Source organism: Pelodiscus sinensis, chromosome 3 (assembly GCF_052426305.1).
Source record: "Pelodiscus sinensis isolate ZL-2025 chromosome 3, ASM5242630v1, whole genome shotgun sequence".
Lineage (NCBI taxonomy): Eukaryota > Metazoa > Chordata > Testudines > Trionychidae > Pelodiscus > Pelodiscus sinensis.
The window spans coordinates 178576400-178600349 of record NC_143054.1 but is presented as its reverse complement, the minus strand read 5'-3'; the positions used below and the strand labels follow the sequence as shown (position 1 = coordinate 178600349).

The 23950-nt window shown below is 45.7% G+C and overlaps 1 protein-coding gene across 11 annotated transcripts in view; it reads left to right on the top strand.

The window, feature by feature from the left end:
• Positions 1-23950, top strand: part of CCDC88A (coiled-coil and HOOK domain protein 88A) — a 248572-nt gene that overhangs the window by 85323 nt on the left and 139299 nt on the right. For all 11 annotated transcript variants that reach the window (XM_014573127.4, XM_014573124.4, XM_014573125.4 and 8 more), the window contains 3 exons: positions 14123-14192; positions 19082-19140; positions 21639-21722. In XM_014573127.4, coding sequence (XP_014428613.1) covers positions 14123-14192; positions 19082-19140; positions 21639-21722 — 213 coding nt within the window. The remainder of the gene's footprint in view (positions 1-14122; positions 14193-19081; positions 19141-21638; positions 21723-23950) is intronic.

The window sequence follows — 23950 nt, the reverse complement described above, 5'->3', positions numbered from 1 at the left end:
TATTAGCTCACAGACATTTACCTCCCTCCCCTCATCCCCTCTCTGTTCTGAAATTTGAAACTTTCTCTTCAGTTCATCATGCCAGCTTCCTCTGGCTTCAAAAAGTGTGCACAGTGCCGCAATGCAATGCCAGCGTCTGATGGGCATTCTGTGTGTACTAAGTGCTAGAGCGAGGGTCATATACCCCAAAAATGCCCATACTGCACAATGCTGACTGCCCGAGCCAGGCGGGACTGCAAGATGCTCCTTAAAACTGCTCCTTTTCAGCAAAGCCCTCCAGCCTGGTGACGCTAAGTTGTCCAGACCATCCACGTCTGCGGCCCTAGCAATGGGCAAAAAGTTGCTTCTTCGCTCATTGTCTACATCTAAGAGCGTGAGTGATAAGCCAGGTACCTCAGGAATCAGGTTACCTCGGCATGCCGAACAGCATAAGTCAAACTGTGGTGTCTTGGAGCCAAGCCCCTCTCTTCATACGGTGTTAGCATTGACACTGGCAGTGCCTCTAAGACCTGAATTGGCCCCGGCTCACTCTAAACAAAAGTCTTTGGCACCGACCACCGTGACTTCCTCAGTGTCATCCGTACCTCTATCGGCACCCGCACCAGGGGCGCAGGCATCGGCTTCGGCGGTTGCGGCACCGCCTGCACCGGCACCGAGCTCACAGCAATTGTCCCCGGCACCGTCTTCGGCACCATCGCTGAGTGGATCATCGACACCGACGTCGGCGCTGACTACCCTGCTGGCACCAAGCAAGTCTCGTCAGAGCGCAATTGAGTCATTGACCAGACTCGCTCCAGACGCTGTCACAGGGCATGCCACGGCACTGAGTGATCATAGATACGGGGCAAGCCAGTCACTGGTGTGGGAAAAGGCTAAGCACGAGTCTAAGAGGATAATAACCCTCTCTCCAAGCCCAGAACCCGTGGTCTTCTCTCCCCAGCTGCTATCGGCAGCCTCCGTATTTTCTGTGCCGCTTCAGCAAGAAACCCGCACCATGCCTATCTCACAACATCACAGGCGTTCTCCAGAATACTCACTGTCACCTCAGCAATACCATAGGCATTCCCGTTCTTCATCATATGCCAGGTGCCGATCTTATTTTCCAAGGTCACCTACACGCTCATTCTCCTCTAGGTACTGTCCTGACTCCAGAAGATGATATTCACCAGGTTATTCACCTAGACGTTATTATCACAACCAATATTACCATCATCACGACTACCATTACCGACGTCGCTATTCCTCCAAACATTCTTCTTTTAGGTCTCCATGATGTGATCGACGTCACTCTCACAGCAGCTCCAGACTACCAACGCCACCGGAGGCTTCCACTCGACCGCCTACACCATCTGGAGATATTCTTCTTCCTCCGAGACAACTGGAACCAGTGCCAGTAACTGCACCGGAACAAGCACAGCCCCAGGTACAATCTCCAACGGACCAATCTTCTTCCTCAACGGATGATGCCGTTTTCCTTGGAGATTCTTCCCTGGTAGACGACATTTGTCAGTTTCATGAACTTTTCAAAAGAGTGGAGGAATCCCAGGAACTACATGTGGCGGAGGTTCAACAGAAACAGCATTGCCTCCTGAAGAACCTCCAACAGTCTCAGAAATTCAAAACGGCACTACCCTTTGATGAGGCAATCCTAGAGATTGCGGACGATACTTGGCAAATACCTGCATCATCCCAGCCCACACATAAGAGGGCAGACAAGAAATATTTTGTCCCCCCGAAAGGGATGGAATTCTTGTTCATGCACCGACAACCAAATTCTTTAGTCATTGATTCAGCGCAACAAAAATCTAAGACATCGCAGCACAGAAACTTTGAAGCTGACAAGGAGTCCAAATGATTAGACCTTTTTAGATGGAAGGTTTATTCCTCTGCCACACTTATACTAAGAATGGTGAATTATATTGCACACCTCTCCAACCATAGCTTCAATAATTATTCGAAGATGGTAGCAGTATTAGAGCACCTGCCGGAAGACAAATGGCAGCTTGTAAAAGCAGTAGTCCAGGAAGGCTACACGGCCTTAACAACAGCCTTGCAAATTTCCCTGGATATTGCTGATGTGGCAGCACGTGCCGCGTCAACATCAGTAGTCATGAGGCGGTCCTCCTGGTTGCAGATGACATCAGTACCTAAGGACTTACAAACAAAGGTCGCGGACTTGCCTTTTGACAGTCTTTTTGTGGAAAAAACTGATCAAGTGCTGCACTCTGGAAAAGAGTCTAGAGCTATCCTAAGAATGCTAGGGATGTACACACCTCCCTATCATCGTAAACTCTACACACCTTATTTCAAGCAGAGGCCCTTCTCGTATATGGTGCCCAGATGTAGACAACACGACCAACAGCAACAATGCAGTAGACTATGAGAGGAAAAGCGTAGACCGCAAACTGGAAGAAATTCCAATCCTCAGAACAACAGGCAGCAAGTTTGATGGTCCTATCGAGGGACAGCAAACCATTCCGTTAATGTATCTGTTGGAATCACACAAGTTGTTTCACCACCGACTGAGATCTTAACAGCACAGATGGTTTGCCATCACCACGGATCGCTGGGTCCAGGAATTAATAACATCAGGATACATCCATCCCCCTTCTCTCCAGTCCTCCCACCTCCCCCTCCAACACCGTCCCTTTTCAAGTACCCATCTCACAAGACACTTTTAATGCAAGAAGTTCTCCAACTCAGAGATTGGGGTGGTAGAAGCAATGCCTAAATAGTTCCAGGGCAAGGGATTCTACTGCCGTTATTTTCTCACCGAGAAAAAAATCGGGAGGATGGAGACCTATCCTGGACCTTCAAAATCTCAACCAGTAGCTCAGAAAACAAAAAATCAGTATGGTGACTCTAACTTCTATCTTCCAAGCATTCAACAAGGGAGATTGGTTCACATCTCTCGATTTGCAAGACACTTATTTTCACGTGACAATATACCCAGCTCACAGATGCTTCCTGAGGTTCATCATAGGCATGCAGCACTTTCAATACAAGGTCCTCCCGATTGGCCTATCGTTCGCGCCCAGGGTCTTCTCCAAGATGCTCTCAGTGGTTGCAGCGTATCTTCATCGCCAAGGCATTGACGAGCACACACTTCAGGCCACCGAAGTCACAAGAGATTTGTGGATCTGGGCCTCGTACTGAGCATCCCGAAGTCCTCACTCATATCGCAAAGATCCCTCATGTTCATTGGGGTACGATTAGATTCTATAACGGCCAAGGCCTTTCTTCCTTCAGAAAGATTCCACAGAATACAGTGCCTCACGCAGACACTGTCCATCAGTCCAAAGGTGCCAATACTTACCTTTCTGCAACTCTTGGGGCACGTGGCTGCCATGACATGTGGTACAACATGCCAGGCTACATCTCAGGTGCCTACAACACTGGCTGGCATCCGTCTATCCCCCGGGCAATTGCGATGTACACAGACTAGTAGCGCTGCCATTAATGGTGCAACAATCCCTGACATGGTAGACTTCTCCAGTCAACATGCTCTCTGGAGTCCCGTTCCACCATCCACACCCTACTGTTCAAGTCACTTTGGATGCTTCTCTCCTAGGCTGGGGAGCCCATTGTGAGGGCGAATTCACTCAAGGCCAATGGAACACACAAGAAGTTCTCCAACATATCAATTTCCTGGAGCTCAGGGCAGTATTCAATGCATGTAAGGTATTCCTTCCGAGGATTCGCTGCCAGACAGTTTAAGTCTTTACCGACAACACTACCACTGTTTACTACATCAACCGACAGGGTGGAGCCCGATCCAGATCCCTTTGCAAAGAGGCCATGAAGTTATGGAATTGGTGTATAAATCATGGAATCACCATTGTAGGCACATACCTCCCAGGCATGGATAATGCAATTGCAGATGCCTTGAGCAGATTTTTTTTTCCTCAACATGAGTGGGAACACAACCCAGACGTGACCCACTCCATATTTCAGCTGTGGGAACACCCCACTATAGACTTATTTGCAACACATCTCAATGTGAAATGCCCAAAATACTGTTCCAGAGCCAGTCTGGGGCCGAAATCCCTGGGAGACGCATTTCTGATAAACTGGACTCACCATCTCCTCTATGCCTTTCCTCCAGTTCCGCTTCTCCTTAGAGTATTAGAGAAGATAATCGAGGACAGGGCCATGGTGATACTCATAGCCCCATTTTGGCCCAGACAGACATGGCTTCCTCTCTTACAGATGTCTTGCCAAGCACCATATCATTTACCCAAACGACCCGACTTGCTCACACAACTGGGACTGTCTATGGCACGATCCCAAATCGATTGACTGCACCTCACGGTGTGGCTCCTAGCTTTTTCCGTAGTACAGAAACCCTTTGCTCATAAGAGGTGAAAAGTTCTACTCTATAGCAGATGCGACTCCACATGGAAGACTTATGTTTATAAATGGCGTTGCTTCCACTCGTGGTGCTTGGCCAATGAACTTGATGCAATGTCTATTCCAACTCATCGTATCCTGGATTATGCATTCCATATATATCATTCCCACTTGGGACTCTTGGCCATCTCTCGGCCATTTCTGCATTCATACTCAATTGAGGGTTTTTCAATAATGACTCACCCGATGACTAAACGCTTCCTGAAAGGGCTAACGAACTTACACCTCCCTCTATGTGGACCAGAGAAGATCTCTCCCTGCACATCAATGTCAGGGAACTATGGGCAGCTTGTCTTGCTTGTGCGGCCTTCCTCCCTCGACTCAGGGGCAAGTCGGTACTTATCCTATCCAACAATATGTCGGCGGTCTCCTATATCAACAGGCAGGGCAGGGCCCGCTCACGTCACCTGTGTCAGGAGGCCCTACGCCTGTGGGATCGCTGCATTCGTGCAGATATCCGCCTGGTAGCCTCCTATCTCCCGGGCTCCCACAACAATCTGGCGGATCGGCTGAGCAGATCCTTCTCTGGTCACGAGTCATCTCTCAGGGGGGACGAGGCCCTCTGGATTTTCCACAAGTGGGGCTTTCCCCTTCTGGACCTGTTTGCCACACAACAGAAGAGGAAATGCCCACGGTTCTGCTCTCATTGGGACCGGGATGGAGCTCTCGGGGAGACCCATGGATCTGCTTTATGTTTTCCTGCCATTTCCACTAGTCCACAGGCTGCTCCTGCAGGTGCGGGAATTCATGTTGTCATTGATTCTCATCGCCCCAGCATGGCCCAGACAGTATTGGCTCTCAACCCTCCTGAGTCTGTCATGTGAGAGGCTGATAGCTCTCCCTATGGCCCCAGAGCTGATTGCGCAGGACGGTGGCAGGCTTCGGCACCCAGACCTGCGCTCTCTGCATCTCCTGGGGTGGAAGCTCCATGGCTAACGGTGGCTGAGGTTCAGTGTTCAGCGCGGGTGCAAGCAGTACTATTGGGTAGTAGGAAGGACTCCACCAGGGCTACCTATTTAGCATAGTGGAAGCGGTTCCATATCTGGACTACTCAAAAGGGATTTTGGGCCATAGACGCCTCAGTACCCTGGGTCCTGGACTACCTTCTGAATCTCAGGTTGCAGGGTTTATCCTCCTTCTCGATCAAGGTCCACCTAGCGGCTATTACTGCTTTCCATCTGGGTGTTGGGGAAGCTTAGACAGGACCAGTTTGAGATCCCATTGGGATCCCATCTGTTAACCATTGATTCTTGAAGGGCCTGGATAGGCTTTACCTGCACGTCAGGCAACCCGTCCCCCAATGGGATCTCAAACTGGTCCTGTCTAAACTTATGGGACCCTCAATTGAACCTTTGGTGATATGTTCATTACTACACCTGTCCTGTAGGGTATCCCTCTTGTTGGCCATCACATCGGTCAGACGTGTCCAAACTGAGAGCCCTCACTGCAGACTCCCCATATATGCTTTTCTTCAAGGAAAAGTCAGGTTGTGCCCCCCCACCCTGCCTTTCTGCCAAAGATAGTGTCCAACTTTCATGTGTCACAGGACATTTTCCTATCAATTTTTTACCCCAAGCCTCCCACATTGGGTAAGGAACAGGTGTTACATACTTCAGATGTTCGGAGGGCCCTAGCCTTTTATTTAGAAAGAACAAAGCTCTTCTGCAGGTCACCTCAGCTCTTTGTCACTATAGTAGAACGGATGAAAGGCCAGCTGGTCTCGGCACAAAGGATCTCTTCCTGGATCACAGCCTGCATTAGGGAGTTCTCCGGGATGGATGGGGTTCCAGCCCCTCCCCTCATGGCCCACTCAACTAGAGCTCAGACCACCTCTGCAGCTTTTCTGTAAATAAAATGATTTACTGATTATTGGCACCTGGCATTGTCCAGTGTTGGAGGACTGGATACTGGGCTAGATGGACCTTTGCTCTGATCCTGTATGGTCAGGAGCGGCTCATGAGACTAGGCAGTTGCCTAGGGCGCTGCCGGCCTGGGCGTCCGATGATGACATCATGGGACACCCCGTGATTACGTCACGGCCATTAACGGCCGAGCAGGAAGGGGCGCTGATCGCACCTTCCGCCTAGGGTGCCAACTACCGCAGCCGGCCTCAGGCCGCTCCTGTGTATAGTCATTCTTAATTTCTTAAGGGGTGCAGAGTAAATCTCCAAAAATCTCTCTTGGCATTTCAGCATTCCTGTTTGTAATCTGACAGTCTGGAAAGAAAGTCCTTACTTGCATGTTTCTGAAGTGGCCTGTGTTTTTAAAAGTGTTTCTGAAGTGGCCTGTGCATGCATCATTCACCTTCCTTGGCGAGCCTGCATTGATGTTAGTAGAATGTCTCCAGTTATCCTCCAGTGTTTGTGATACCACAGAAAATTAGCTCTTCCTGTTGATGGATTCTGTGGCAAGGTGGTCTGGGACCAAAATAAGGATATGCATATCATCTGTTGTCCCACCCTGCTTTGGGAGCCCCATTGATGCAAAACTGTTCAGAATTTTTTGAACATTATCAAGAGTCATAGTCCTTTGTACCAGGATGCAATTAAGGGGCCTGCATACTTCTATCACAGCAACCCCACAGTGGGTTTCCCAAATCTGAATTGCTACTGATCAATCAGGAATCAGTCTAGCACAGTTAGCTTTCATACAACAATCACCACTTGCTTTTCAACCATGTGTGCACCTTCCATTTTGGGGTTGCTGCACTGGAAGGATGAGGGGAGCTCCACATAGAGTTCTATGTACAGCCGAGAATTCTGCAGTCACTGCTTGTCACTGTGAACCTGAGCCCTTACGACTCAGTGATTGTTTCTTGGGCCCAGAATTGGTGCACCACCGACTGCAGTCTCTCTGTGAAGTCATCAACAACTTGGAATTGTTTCTCTCTATGTTCAGTCAGTATGTTTTTCTGGAAGGCATTGTCATCTCTCTCACAACTCCTCTGTTGGCTCTGAAAATACTGTCAGACTTGGTGTGTTGTGTTCTGAATGGATAACGCAATACTAGAGAGCAGCACAGGATCCATGCTTCTTATAGAGATGGCAGATGCATGGGTTTGAAGGGCTTTTGAAAAGAGGAACAAAACATGGGATGCAAATAATATTGTGGGATGGAGAAAATTGCATGATCGAACTTTTTTCCAGTCACCCCGTGTGATTTGTTTACCTCCATTAGGCTTTGCAATTTCTTCCCAAAAGATCCCGCACCTGATGTTGATGAGTTGCATGTTGGAATAGATACCTCTGGTGTTCTACTCTTTGCATCAATGCAAGCGCTGCTACTGAGAACACGCACCACTTTGGGTATGTCTACATTACCAAGTTTTGTCAACAAAATTTATACCAGCACCCAGAGGTTAACAGAACAAAAATTGCCAAAGAGTGTTCAGATCATTTCCACATTGGGGCACCATCATCAACAGTGTGAGCAATGCACTGTAGGTAGGTATCCCACATTGCCATGTTATGAGAAGGCAGAGTTGACCCCTGTGCAGCTTGGGATTCAGTCTCTTCAGCTTCTGGGAGCAGCATCGTGAGTAGCTCTGATAACTCTCTGAGCTGAGGACTATCAAAGCAGCACAGCAGCCTGTCCCCCTCTTGCTGCAGCAGCAATCTGCCTGCTAATATGTTCCAAGTGTAGGGCAGAACAGGAGAGTAGTTCAGCTGTTAAATACTTCTGGGGGCTATTAAAGGGGAGGCGCACATGCCTGCAGACCAGCGGAGCCCAAAGCTGAGCAGAGCCATCAGGGCAGGCATTGTGGGATGCCCTCAGAAGCTCGTTCTGTTGATAAAACAAGCAGCAGAGCCACCATTAGCTCTTCGTTGACAGTAAAGTGGGAGGTAAGTCTCCTGTAGGAATGGATGATTTTGTTGCTGAATTGGGTGTTTTTCCCCGAACAAAAGCTCCATTGAAGTGTGTGTGCTCTCACTGTTTTGTTGCCAAAAGGCAGATTCTGATGCCAAAACTTTGTAATGTAGACAAAGCCTTTCATATGAGGTGTGTCGAGACTGCAGGTTTTTTAAAAAAAAAAGTGGCCTTTTTTCGAAAAAACTTTACCTGCATCTAGACTGCTGCCTCTTTCTTTTGAAAGTAAATTGAAAGAACATGGCAGTTTTTTTTGACAGTGGAAAACCTTGTTTTATGAGGAAGAACGTCTTCTTTTGGAAGTGCTCTTTCGAAAAAAGGCGCTATGTAATGCAAACTGTGCATTGGATTTATCTAATATCTGGAAGTTCGTTCTTAGAGTCCCTCAGTTGAGAGTGGTTTGACTCCAGTTCTCACATGTCTCCAGTGGTTTGTTTTGGGATTTGTGATCTTTATTATTCCAGAGGAATGTATCTTTCTTGACAGTTCATTTTGATATGTTCTCATTCCCATTTTCAGATGTGACTCCTAGCTTAACTAAATGTACAGCGCTGCAGTGACTTAGCTTTAGTGAAGATGCTACTATGCTGATGGGGGAGTTTCTTCTGTTAGTGTAGTTAATTCACCTCTGAGAGAGGTGTTAGCAATTTCCTCTACAAGCTGCCTACGCTGGGGGGTTAGGTTGGTATAACTCAGGGATGGGGAACCTGTGGCCTGCGAGCCAGTTGCATTTTGCTAGGGTTAGTCCCTGGCAGGTCGCCAGACACTTTGTTTACCTGAGCGTTTGCAGGCATGTCTGCTTCAGCTCTCAGTTGATGCAGTTTGCCATTCTCAGGCAGTGAGAGCTGTGGGAAGTGGTATCCCAGCCTGCACTGCTTCCATTGACTGGGAACAGCAAAGCACAGTCACTGGACTACTTGTTGTTTTTAAAGTTACAGACTAACCCGGCTACCCCTCTGAGTCTCCTCAAAGCTACGACCTTGATGAGGCAATCCAGTCCACACATACGACTGTCCAATTTTTCCAGACTGTTAGGCTATGAATAAACGAAGACCAATCTACACTCACTCCTACTCGACAGCTTGAGTTCATAGGGAGCACACCTCGATTCAAGGAAGGAAGTAGCATTTATCCCACTCAACTGTTTCAGCGCCATAAATCTTTTGGTTGCCAAATTGTGCAACAGTCCTGAGACAGCAATATGGAATACTTGCCTCCAATTTCTTTGTTTCATGCAAAACCAATCTTAGGATAATGACTGACAATATTGCCTGCATGTTTTATGTAAACAGATTTGGGGAAGAGGGGGCTTGGTCCCACTTGCTAGAAACAGAAATCATGAAGCTCTGGAATTTGTGTCTCAAAAAAAAAAAAAATGTTCAGATATCACCTTCTTCCTTACCTGGCTGTCTGAATACGACCATAGAAGAGCTCAGCAGAAAATTTCCTTTGGACCATTAACGGGAAATAAACAAGACATTCGTGCACAGTACATTCCACACCTGGGGTACTTGAAACTAGTTTTTGCAACTATGGTAAACAAGAAATATCCCAATTTTTGCTTCAGATTGGGACTAGGCAAACACTCCTGGGGGAATGTGTTCATGATCAAGGGACGTCAAGTTACTGTATGTATTTCCCCGGTACCACTCATATACAGGGTGTTGATAAAAATATGGACAGATCATGCTAGGGTAATACTTGATAGCCCCTTGATAGCGTGGTACCCTTTTGACTGGGAGTGGAGCCAGTCCTGCAGCTGGGGAATTGATAGGCCAGCTCTTCTGCCAGCTGGCCCCATGAAAAAGGCAGTAAGCTTGGCCAGGGCCTACAATGCAGTTTGGTAGGCGGGACATAAGGGGTAGCCCAGCTAAGAGGCTGGTGGTCTACAGGGAAACTCTAGTGGCTGGCAGCAGAGGAGCCAGAATGACCATCTCTGGTCTGGCAAACTCCCTTGTTCAGGACTGTTCACATCCCCAGGATGTCCGACTGCAGGGCCCGGCAACCTTTTTTTTTGGCCAAAACAAATTAAATGATCTTAGAGGGGTCGTATTACCCGGGTCCCACAACTGTCCAGAGAATTGATGTATAGTAATTATTTATAGTTGTATTACAGTCACATTGTAGTACTCTATGCAACAGACCTGCAGACTAGTTAAAATCCGTTTGGTTGATTATAAAATCAAGAAAGTGAAGTCATGCAAATGGTTGGTTGTGTTTCCAAAAATGCTAGTTAACTTATCACATCAGCTGCTCTAGTGTATGCTGTAGGGTCTGTCAAAGCATGACACAGAGACAGTTCAGTATTGTAAGAGTACAAAGGTGAGCATCATACCACATTTACATCCATCTGCAATTATGTAAACTATGTACTCTTCAGCTGTATCCAAAAGATCCAGTCTTGTATTTTTAGAATGCTTTTGGATTTACTTATTTAAGATGTTCTTTTTATATTGCTTTTAAAATACATAATTTTTAGCCCGGTAGTCTCTCTTCAATAGGTAATAGTTGTTACTATCACTGGGAACTTTTTATCAAGTGGTTGGTCCTTTATTGAAGGAACTTAGAGAGGTTTACACTTTTTTTCTCTGCTGTGTATAACTCACTTAAAGCATTTGTAACACCGGTATAGTTAGTTTTACTTTAATCTTACCCAAACGAGCTATCAATTTGCACATCCCTATATTCTATGTTGAAAGCTGTGTTACCCATAAATATTTATGTATAGCTGAGAATACTTGCAAGAAATCTTAAAATTCTCCTGTCAAACAGGTTCCATCCACAGAAACATATTTAGAGTTGCTGTATTATGTGTCAGAGCATTTCTGATTTTAGTTCTTAAATTTGCTCTTAAATGCAGATAATTACTATAATGTTTTTGCATATTGTGAGCATGTTGTATTGGAATTGTATGTATTGCTGAATCTGCGCCACAATGAGAAATACAGAAACATTACTTGGAAGCTGCACATTTGATGGCATCTGCTGTGGTATGAACATCTGGGAACAGAAAGGAAATCACTTTTCCTCAAAAGAATTAGCTTCTGTCTAGACTAGGGTTTTGCCTTGATTACAGATTTCAGACATCAACTGCCACTGTAATTCTACTGAAGCACTCTGTAGTGTAGACAAAAAACAGGACTATGTAGCACTTTAAAGACTAACAAGATGGTTTATTAGGAGATGAGCTTTTGTGGGCCAGACCCACTTCCTCAGATCAAATCACTGTAGTGTAGACAGTCTTTCTCCTACTTGAAAATGGGCTAAAACCTCCTGGTGCAAAAAGTGACTTTGCCACTCTGCATTCAAACTCAAACCAGTGCAGCTACACAGATGGCTGGCCATTAATAGCTTTAATTGTCACATATCCAAATCCAGGTAAGCTTCCACAAGAATGTACTTGGAAATAAAAAAAAGTAGATATTTCATAGTAGTTTGCTTCCCTGCCATTTTAAGGATATCTATTTATTTTGCTGTAGATTCACTTAAATCCTACCTATCTCTGCTAAAACGTATTAGTGACACAACATCTAGTAGAAAGTGGAACAATAAGGTGATAGGTAACAGCAATTATTTGTAAAGAACCAATCATGTCAAACCTGATATTCTTTGACAGGATAACAACTCTTGTGCTTATCGGCTAGTCGACTAGTTGCTTACATCCCTATTAAGATCTGTATGCTGGTTCTGTGTAACTAAGGGTATGTCTACACTACAAAGTTAATTCGAACTAACAGACGTTAGTTTGAATTAACTTTCATAGGTGCTACACTAGCGCTCTGCTAGTTCGAACTTAATTCGAACTAGCGGAGTGCTTAGTTCGAACTAGGTAAACCTCATTTTACGAGGACTAAGCCTAGTTCGAACTTCCTAGTTCGAATTAAGGGGTGTGTAGCCCCTTAATTCGAACTAGTGGGAGGCTATCCCTCCCAAGCTTTCCCTGGTGGCCACTCTGGGCACCCCCAGGGAAACTCGTATGCCCCCCTCCCGGCCCCGGACTCCTTAAAGGTGCACGGGCTGGCTACGATACCCGTGCCAGGTGCAAGCCAGCCAGCACCCAGCTAGCAGACCCTGCACCTGGCACCGATCGAGCCACCCACCCAATGCCCCCCAGCTCTCCCCCTCTTCCCGGGACCAGGCTGGCGGCTCCCGGGAGCTTGCCCGGGACCGCAAGAGGCGGGCACCCGCCTGGTCTAGTGTGGACATCGTGGACCTCGTCCACGACCTCCGCACTAGGCACAGGAAAGCGGCCGTCTAGGGCAGGAGAGCTGCCAGCCTGGCCACCCAGGAGCAGGTGTGCCTGAAAATCAAGGTGGTCCACTGAGACCCCCGACCCTGAGCCCTGAGCTTAGAATGACCGTCCTGGGTCAGACCAAAGGTCCATCTAGCCCAGTAGCCTGTCTGCCGACAGCGGCCAACCCTAGGGACCCTGGAGGGGATGGACCGAAGACAGTGACCAAGCCATTTGTCTCGTGCCATCCCTCTCTAGCATTCCACAAACTTTGTGCAGGGATACCACTCCTACCCCCTGGCTAATACCACTCCATGGACCCAATCTCCATGACTTTATCTCACTTCTCTTTAAACTCTGTTCTAGTTGTAGCCTTCACAGCCTCCTGCAGCAAGGAGTTCCACAGGTTTACTCTTTGCTTTGTGAAGAACAACTTTCTGTTACTAGTTTGAAGCCTGCTACCCATTCCTTTCCTTTGGTGTCCTCTAGCCCTTCTATTATGGGAACTAATGAAGAACTTTTCTTTATGCACCCTCTCCACCCCACTCATGCTTTTATAGACCTCTATCCTATCCCCCCTCAGTCTCCTCTTTTCTAAACTGAAAAGTCCCTTTAGCCTCTCTTCATATGGGACCTGTTCCAAACCTCTGATCATTTTAGTTGCCCTCCCCTCTGCCACCCTCTCTCTTCCCCTCTCCCACCTCCTTTTCCCAGTCTCCCTGAGTTTTGTTCAATAAAGAGAGATTCTATTTTTGACCACACGTTTTCTTTATTTTGTACATCAGGAAGGGGGGCTAGGGAAGGGTAAGTGGAAGGAGGTGAGGGAGGAATGGGGTACGAGCCCCCGATGGGGAGGACTGGGCTGGCTCTGCGGGCTTCTGGGGGTGGAAGTTCTCCTGCAGCCCCCCAATTACCCCCTCTCCTCAGATGGCAGCCTGCGGCAAGTGCAGTCGGTCTGATGGCCGAGTGCTGTGATGTGCCCAGTGTGGGCACTCAGGGCACTCCAAGCCAGGACTGCTTTGCAAGCAGGGCACCCCTGAGAACTGTCTGTCCGGGGTGGGGGTCGCGTCCCTTTAAGCACAGCCCTCGGCTAGCCTGAGGCAGCAACTCCACTCTCTTAAGTCCTCATCTGATGCCCTGCCGGCACTGCTTCCGGCCATCCTTAACCTCGGTTCAGGGTCCACTTAATGTGGACATGCTAGTTCGAATTAGCAAAATGCTAATTCGAACTAGTTTTTTAGTTTGGATCCATTAGTTCGAATTAGCTTAGTTCGAATTAACTAATTCGAACTAAGTTAGTTCGAATTAGTGCTGTAGTGTAGACATACCCTAAGAGATTTCAGTATATTGGGATAATCCTTCACTGCCCGGTTATATGAATTCTGAAGCCAACAGAGAAAGAGCAAAGCTTATATAGAAATGATGCTAAGCTTTAAGGTTTTTACAAAGCCCAAATAGTTAAATCTAGAATATGTGTGAATGAATTGCAATGTAGATATGTTATTTAGAAGCTACTCCTACTTCACTAACTTCTGTTTAAGTGTGATTAATCTAGTCAAACATCAAATGCTAAATACACATGAATTAAAATATTAATTTTATTGATTTCCACAGGAGAATTTGCAGCAATTGATCATGATGTCTTTGCCAAATGTTTTAATAATTGGCAAAAATCCTTTTTCTGGTAAGTTTATTTTATTTTGTTACATTTTCAATGAGCTAACTAAAAATTTAAGTCATTTAGGAGTGAATCACACCAGAGGGCTTAATGAAAATTAACAAATACTTAGCTACAGAACGCTCGGATCTAGAGATCAACCATGAGCAAAACAAAAATATTAAACAAATAAATAAAATCTTGTGATACACCTACTGGCATTGAGATTTATATTAAACTATACCTGTCTTTTCAATCTTTTTTTCTTGCATGGTTTCAGTGCATGACTGGAGGAATTATTTCTCTTGATCAAGAGGACCCATTTCAAACAACACTACCCATCTGTTATCTCATTGCCAAATATACTGTTCATAACCTTGACATTAGCCTTGACCCTGAACTTTCCTTCTCCACACTTATCTGAAAATCTGTATATTGCCATTTCTGTGATATATTTGTTTTTCCTGGGTACCATGCTGCCACTCATTTGTGACTTGAATTTTTCTAATCTTGACTGTTTCTGCTATCTTCTCCTAGGCCTCTTAGGATATGTCCACATAGCTCATGGATGCAAGTCTCCGAGCTCTAGCTGACAGATTTGGGGTAGCAGAGCTCCAGAAAATAACTATGTAGTGTAGGGATATAAAAAGTCAAACTTACAAATATGATCGTGTAACTGCTAAAAATCCTAGGCTACGTCTACATTGGCACCCCTTTCCGGGAAGTAGGAATAAGAAATCCTCCGGAAAAGGGCTTATTCTCCAGAGAATCGCGTCTAGACTGGCGCTTTTCTCCGGCTTATCCCCAAGCCGGAAAAAAGTGGCAGCCATGTAAATGCAAATGCTGCGGGGGATATTTAAATCCCCCGCGGATTTGCAATTCCGACTCGTCTCATTAGCATCCCTTTTCCGGAAAGGGGTGCCAATGTAGATGTAGCCCTAGTGATTGCACAGTTATATGCGTTGCAGGCTCTGCAGTATAAAGCTTAAATAAAATTTGTACTGTAGAGCCCACAGTGAAGCTTCCCCAGGAGCAAGGATATGCTTCGTTGCAGGTTCTACGGTCATCTCCCAAAAGCAGGGAACCAACATGTATCTATGGTAGGCTCAGCATGGATAGTTGCTACTTTGGCCAGCTGGCTAAAGCAGCCCCTCCTGTGTTGGAGAGGCTGGGCCCACCATGGACAGGGGCTACTCTGGCAGGCTGAAGCAACCCCTGCCTGTGATTGACCCCATGGGGTTGGAGTAGTCTCCTGCTCGGGATGGGTGGGGAGCTGCTTTAGCCTCTACTCATTAACTGGAACCCATTAAACCTCACCCATTATAGGTAAGGCTTACCAGCTAAAAAAATCATCCCTAGTGTAGTATGGCAGAGCTCTGGCCTTGCCTCCGGGGTCCTGTGCTTCTAGGAAGAAAGTGTTCGCCTCAGTGGCGCTATATGGTTCTCCTTGTTGCCTCTCACCTTTTATTAGAGGCAAGGGCCACAGGCTACAGAACCATTCTCATCATAGGCCAATCAAACAGATTTTGGGGAGAACCCCTCTTTACTCCAAACTCCCCTTTCAAGGGTGGCCTCCATAGTTGTGCAGGGAGGGTTGGGGGGAACCCATGCCTGCCCTCTGTTCCAGGTTCCAGTACAGTGACCTGTGATAGATGCAGACCAGCTGGCTGCCGCAAACTAATGGAGGGAAGACATGCTGGGGCTTGGGTGAACAGTTTTCTCTTTCCTGAGTAAAAAGGGCCAAGCTAAAGTGTAGTATAATTGGGCAGACACCTGGGGTCAATTATAGCTTGCTGGAAGGTACTGGACAATTGGATACCTGGAGCAAATTAAGGCCTGTGGAGCTGTTTTAAAAGGAAGGGTGAAGGAAAAGAGCAAAGGACTGAAGGAGAAAATGTGGTGCAGAGGAGCTGTGTGGGTGTGAGCTGAGATCTGACTGGCAGGTACCAAAGGAAAAGTACTGGGAGGGATCGTTTAGAGAAGTGGCCCAGGAAAAAGCTGCAAGATTTGGAGTGACAGTAGCCCTGCCTGTTGTTGCTGCTGTCTTAGGGTCCCTGGACTGGAGCCCAGAGTAGTGGGCGGGCCCGGGTTCCCCCCCAATCTTCTTCACAACATCACAAAAACCTGCCCCTGAGAAAGGAGATCAGAGCTCCAGAGGGGAGTTTTTACCCCAGAACTACAAACTAGCCCGTGATGTGTGTGGCTTCTGCTTCTAGAAAAGAGAAAAGAGGCTGTGTAGAGGGCCACAGTGAGCCTTTGAGGCTAACACTATCTGCCAGTAGTCTGAGACCCACAGGCAATGGCTGGAGCTTTGCAGCAGACCCTAATGGCAGTAGCTACTGCTATCACCACCAGAGCTGCAGCTTTTTCCTGAGTCACTTCATGAAGCAGCTCCTCTCAGTACCTTGCTTCTGGCACCTGACCACATCTTTCTGCTCTTCCCCAGCACACCTGATCACTCCTAGTCCTTGGCTTTCCAATCTTCCCTGAAGGAGAGATTTTTATCTAGTGCCAGCTGATCCTTAATGGGCTGCAGGTGTTCTCATTAGCCTGCTGCTTCTGGAAGATTCTTAATTGGCCCCAAGTTCTTCCTGATAGTGAAGCAGAAGCCTCTTCCCTGTTTACTCGGGGAGGAGAAAACTGTTCACCCAGAGACCAGCATATCTACTTTCCATCAGACTGTGGTTGCCCACTGGTCTGAGTCTTTCACAGTAGACAGTGCCTTGAAATTGCACCCCCTCCAAAGTCTTGGCCAGAACTCCAAGTCATTGTTGAACCTTATCAGATTTCTTTTGGCCCAGTCTTCCAATATGTCTAGGTCTCTCTGAACCCTGTCCCTACCCTCTAGTGTATCTACCTTTCCCCCTAGCTTAGTGTCATCTGTGAACTTGCTGAGAGTGCACTCCATCCCCTCATCCAGGTCAGTAATAAAGTTGTTGAACAAAACTGGCCCCAGAACCGACCCTTGGGGCATTCTGCTTGATACTGACCACCAACCAGACATTGAGCCATGGATCACTACCTGTTGAACCTGACAATCTAGCCAGCTTTCTATCCACCTTAAGGTGTGTTTATCCAATCAATACTTCTTTAACTTTCTGGCAAGAATACTGTGGGAGATTGTTTCAGAAGCTTTGCTAAGTCAAGGTATATCATGTCCACCACTTTCCCCATGTCCACAAAGCCAGTTACCTCGTCATAGTAGGCAATCAGATTGTTTAGACATGGACTTGCCCTTTGTGAATCCATGTTGACTATTCCTGATCACTTTTTTCCTCTTCTAAGTGCTTCAAAATGGATTTTTTGAGGATTCCCTCCATAGAATCATAGAATACTAGGACTGGAAGGGACCTTGAGAGGTCATCGAGTCCAGTCCCCTGCCCTCATGGCAGGACCCAGTACTGTCTAGACCATCCATGATTTTTCTGTGGACTAAGGTGAGGCTGACTGGTCCACAGTTCTCTGGATTCTCCTTCTTCTCTTTTTAAAAGATGGACACTACATTTACATTTTTCTGATCATCTGGGATCTCCCCCAAGTGCCATGAGTTTTCAAAGATAATGGCCAATTGCTGCACAATCATGTCAGCCAACTCCCTTAGCACCCTCGGGTCCATTAGATCTGGCCCCATGGATTTGTGTATGTCCAGATTTTCTAAATAGTTCTGTGACGTAGTGGGGGTACTTGCTGGGCTGTGGTGACCCCTGCTGTCTGGAGCAAGACCCAGCAGGGAAAACCTCACTAGGCCAAGCTAATGCCAAACTTGTTGAACCAGTGGCCAGACACCCCCCATGGAGAGGAACAAAGGAAGGTGGAATGCTGCCCTGGCTGGGGGGCAGGGCTGGAAGTTAGTTGGTTGGTTGGTGGCTGTCTGGGAGGATGGATGAGACAGCCTAGGGAGAGGAGCTGGAGTTTAGGGGCCCAGTCTCCCCCCAACTCAAGGGGGCCTGAGGCATCCTAGCCCAGCTCTGTGACCAGACTACATCTGTGCTGTGCTGTATCCTGGAGAGGCAATAAACTTCCTCAATTCTACTGGCTGGTGCAGTCTGTTTGTGCCATTTCGGGGTGCAGGAGACGGGGGACCCCAACGCGCCATCACAAGTTCTTAAAGTGTTCTCTCTCCACTGAGGGCTTCCCACGTCCTCCCAATACTGTGCTGCCTAGTGCAGCAGTCTGGGAGCTGACCTTGTCTGTGAAGACAGACTCAAAAAGCATTGACTACTTCAGTTTTTTTCTAAAACATCTGTCACTTGGTTACCTCCCACATTTAGTAAGGGTCCCACAGGGAATCTGACCACTTCCTTTGCATCTAGCTCACTGCTAAATGCTGTTAGAAACTCACCCACATCTGGAATCCATATAGGGAGCATCACTTGATGAGGAGGAGGTTACTCATTTTTATTGAAAGCTTATTGAGATGTATGGTCCGTATTTGGTCTTCCGATATCCACCTTCCATCCACTTTGCTGGGGGCTCTATTCTATGTTGGTGTCAATCCACACAGCCTCAGATACACCATGTATCTAACACATATGGAGGATAACAGACACTACTGCAAATAGCTTTGGCTCTGGCACATGGTGGACATGCACAAACATCTTTGAATCCAGGTAGGGACCACACATCTGAAAGGACCTCTAGTTACAGTAAGAAACCTACTCTTATTCTGGAAACTACTTCAGAGTAATAAAGTATGTGTGCGTGTGCGCTGAAAGTTACTTTTTTAAAATATAAAGGGGAACAACTGAAAGCTTGATATGCATTCCCCCATCTTCCTTTTGATAATTCTCAACTAGGCCAAAGAGTTGTATAAAAATAATGGTGCTAAATAAAATGTACAATGCTTTTCATAAAGATCATATTTGAAACCATATCTAAACAGTTACTTGCACCTATAATGCTTTATTTTATTTTAGAACCAGGCACTGAAGAAATTAAAAAACTACTTTTGCTCTTACTTGGTTGTGCAGTTCAGGTAAGTTTTTAAGTATATTTTTACATGCTTGCTTATTATATTAAATATATTTAATTAATGGTTATTCCCTGGTGCAAATATATCCTCTCCCCTCCATCTCTCCCTCCCCCCCCAATTTGTTTGAGAAAATTCCAACAGTTTTTAAGATCACCTTAAGAATATTAAGGTGGTGACATTGAACATTCTGTATATTTTGTGGTATAAATAAATAAGCTATCTTTTTCTTAATTAAGGTTTACATTTTATAAGAAAATTTGGAATGCTCAATATGACACACAAACAACATGAATGAGTTAATATTGTTGGAGTAACCTTAATTTTTAGCATTTCTCATTGTTTTGTTAATGTTAATTTGCTTTATTTAATTTTCTTGGCATTCTAAAATAAAAATACATTGTATTTCCCTGTTTCATGAAATTGGTTGAAGAGGGTGATTAAAACTACTAAAGAACTATTTTACTTTAGGGAAAAAAATGATAAAATAGCCTTTTAAAAATAAACATTTACATTTAGGCTGCCTATTTGTGCCTTTGATTTTATTTCAGTCCGACTAAATACCTGAACTCTTGTATGCATTCCCTATAGTCAAAATTTCAAATGCAAATTGTAGGAGATGTGTATCTTTAACAATCATAGGGACAAATTATGAACACTTTAATCGTATTGTTAAATATTCACTTGAACAAGTAATCCCATTAGAACATAACATATAAACAGCTATACAGGGTCAGACCAAAGGCCTATGTAGCCCAGTCTTCTAACCGTGGCTTATGCCAGGTGCTTCAGTGGATATCAAGTGATCCGTCCCCTGTCACTCTTTACCAGCTTCTGGCAAATAGAGGCTAGGGACACCATCAGCTATTGATGGACCTATTCTCCATAAATTTATCTACTTGACTTCAGTGGAATTATTTACTTGAGTAATTGTTCACCTATGGAAATAAGCAGGGCTCACCAAACCCTGGCGTGCCCTGCTCGCCAGCCGCGCTGTCCGGCGATCTGTGCATGCGCAGATCGCCTGAACCTGGCTCTTCCGGGTTGTAATCTACTCGCCGTGGGCGAGTAGATTGCATTATTTGTCGAGCCCTGGGAATAAGGAAAGCAGAGTGTTCCATTATTTATTTAGGGGCAATTAAACTGACCTTTAAAGTGTTAATTAGAAATACAGGCAAGGTCTGGGTTTACCAAACTGTCGTGGATATTCTAGATACTGACTTGTAATGTAATGAGCAAAATAAGATATAGGTGAAATTCTGTTGTGTATTTAAGATAAAATAGATATGGAATAAAACATTTTCATAGGATAACAGTCACTTGATGTTTGTTTTGGTGTCTTTTCACCCTGACTATAACCAGGCCTCTCTTTTGCCACTGTAACCAACAAATCAGGATTGTAATTTTTTTTGCTTCATGTGCTAAATTGGGATCATAATTAATTGTATTGACATAAATAAAAGGCCAGAGCTTGTAAGTTTGAACTGAATTCTAAAGGGCAAAGCTGAACTAAATTAGTATAAGTTAATTATCTGGTAAAATAAAGGTAAAACTAAAATAGTCATTTTCAGATTAGAAGACATGGATTATATGATGGTGCTCTGTAGTGTTTTTTTATGTTTATTATGCCAAAAGACTAGTGCAGATGAATTTAGTTTGAGAGGGTTCAGTAGAATGACATTTACTCACTGTAGCCCTCATCTAGCAATGACTTGTGTGCCCACTGACCTGTATGTAAATAGTCAGTTGGACTATTTATGTGAAATAAATCTTGCACTATTTTGCTGATCTCCCTCAGACTGAATTAAATCTACACTGACCTAATGAAAATTAAATTATTTGAAAACATCAATCACAAGATCTATGTCTTCTCATCTGAAAATAATCATTAAACTTCAGGAGGACTACTTATCTGTAGAAAGCTAAAATGGTATATGTCTTTTTTTTTGCAGAAATGGGGCCTATAACATCATTAACTTGCTACAATCCAATGCGATTAAACATAATGTTTCCAGGAGTTCATTAAATTAGTGATCAGCTTATGCATGAAAATTGGATGTTTTTGAAAAGCATGCTATACTTTTCTGAGTAAATTTGTTTTGATTGGCTAAAATTTAGTTAGGGAAGCAGAGTAAACCGGTCATGGAGATTTGCTCTGTATATTGTTGGCATTTTGAGTAGTAAAAAAAGGCAGTTAGGCATTATTTATGAAGTAAACATCATCACGAAATGTGTGCAAAAAATAGCCCAGTTTTAGGAAGCCGAAACCATCAATTGTTTCTGAAGTCGATATTCTATCAGTTCACAAATATCAAAAGGGAAGCACAAACTACAATACTTTGCTGTAATTATATGCAATCTGTACTAGCCAGTAAGGGTAATAGACAGCTGATAATTTCTGTTACGTATCTTTAAACTAGCTGTATAGTATTATCATCAGCTTTCAACTTTCAGAATATACCAAGAAAATATGAAAATAATTGTGGTTAATGTATTTCTTTTAGTGTCAGAAAAAAGAAGAATTCATTGAAAGAATCCAAAGTTTAGAGTTTGATACAAGAGCAGCTGTTGCTGCCCACATTCAAGAGGTATTTTTTACTTTTGTACTATCAGATATCCAAGTAACTTTCATTTTTGCTTTTCTGGAATACTAAGGACAGAACAATTTTTATTTAGTAAAAAACAGAGAAAATCTATTTGACATTAGCATTAAAGGATTACTTTAGAGAACATTAATTGAGAAGGCTTTATTTTATAAGAATGAGAATGAATCACATTTTTTATTAAAGATTGTTCAGATTGAACCTCTAAAACCTAGAACTCTTGGGTCTGGCAACATGCATGGTCCATCGTGATTATGGATGTTCTTGGGCCAGAGAGTCCTGTTGGCTGGGAATGGGGCAACAGGAGGACCTGGCTAGGAGCCCTTCCACAGTGCAGCAGGGCTGTTGGGGGCAGCTACAGGACAGCACTGGGGATAGCAGCAGCCCAGCTGAAGCTAACGGAAGCCACAGGGCAGTTGTGGAGCTGGCGGCAGCCTGGCCGGGTCTGGTGGCAGCCATGGGGGAGCAGCGTGATCCTGGCAGCAGTCCAACCGGTCTGGGGGCAGCCATGGGTCCAATGGCAGCCTACCTAATCTGGGGGAAGCCGTGGGACAGCCACAGGTCTAGCAGCAGTGGGGCTGGCAGCCCAAGTGGGGCCAGTGGCCAGGACACTGGCCAGAGATATCACCATGAGTGGAGCGAGCAATGGGACAGCAGCTGAAGAGGGATGATAGCTGCGGCCGGGAATTGAGTGGGGGTGGGGGTGGGGTAGAATTGACCTCCCCTAGTCTGGCAAACTCAGAGTGCTGGACCAGGGAAGTCCAACCTGTACTCGAATAAAAACATTTCAAATTGATTAGTTCTTCAGTGAGTGGTGTCCCTGTGGATGCTCCACTCAGGTCTCAGTGCGTCCTCACACTGCTGATTGGAGATTTTTGGTGAGCTAATGGAAGCCACAGGGCAGCTGTGGGGCTGGCAGCAGCCTGCACGCCCAGTGTCTCATGCCTCTGCAGTTTCTCGAGTGCACGTGTGGTACGATGCCCGTCAGTTCCTTTTCTGTCGTCCTTGGCTGAAGATGGAGTCAGAGCAGTGCTCTTCTTTCTGACACAAAAACAAGATTATTAGAATTAGTTGAGTACTTTTTCCTCATAGTTTAGTCAGTTATAGTTAGTTTTAACGTTCAGTATAGGAAAAAAAAAGAGAAAAAACAAGCGCCGCGGTGGTGACTTTTTTCTTCAATATGCTGGGTTCTCTCTGCTTTAGAAGATGTGACTCATGCCGAGACTCGATGCCTATGTCTGATGGCCATGCCTCCTGTGTTAAATGCCTGGGAAAGTCTCATGCAACACACAAGTGCCCTTCTTGTCAGAACATGACAGCCAGAGCCAGAAAAGACCACGAAATGCGGCTCAAAAGTCTCTTCTGGGAAAAGTCCCTACAACCTGCATGGGACAAATCTGAGTACACACAGGGACAGCAGAAGCCAGCTGACAGGGCTGCTTGACCATCCTGCAAAGGCTCAGAAGCTCCACAGGCTTCCCCGGCATGCTCATTACCAGCGCTGTCCAGAGCCTCTCATTCCCCAGTACCGTCAGTCACCGGCACCATGGAGAAACACAATTCTGCACCAGCCAGGAAAGCTGAGTCAGAACCCAAGTGCACCACACTGTTCGGTGCTATTGAGGCAGCGGCACCCACGAAGCTGCATATGCCACCACCACAAGCACCTCTACAGTGCCTGAACAAACTGGTCAGACCGAACTTGACTGCACTCTGGCACCGCAGCATAAGAAAGTGCTGCACAAGACGTGGCACTTACAAAAATCTCCTCAGCCAGGCTCACTGTTCAAATCAGGAGCTTGCTCACCACACTCCTCAGTAGTGTCTTATACCCGGGGCACACTCAAATGCCAGAAAGGGTTCCCCACTCTCCTTCGCTGCTCTCACCAAGAACTGACTATAGCAGATGGCATAGGAGCAGTTTTTCATCATGCCATTCATCTCCATCTGGATCAATGGCTTCCTGGCATTCATTTCAGCAAGGCTCGACAAATAATGCAATCTATTCGCCCGGGGCGAGTAGATTGCAACCCGGAAGAGCTGGGTTCGGGTGATCTGCACATGCGCAGAACAATCTGCGCATGTGCAGATCGCCAGACAGTGCGGCTGGCGAGCGAGACTTGCCGCTGTTCGGCGAGCCCTGCGTATCAGGATTATTCCCTACAACATCACCCCATGTGGCCCAACCAACCGTGGATGTATCCTCCACATCA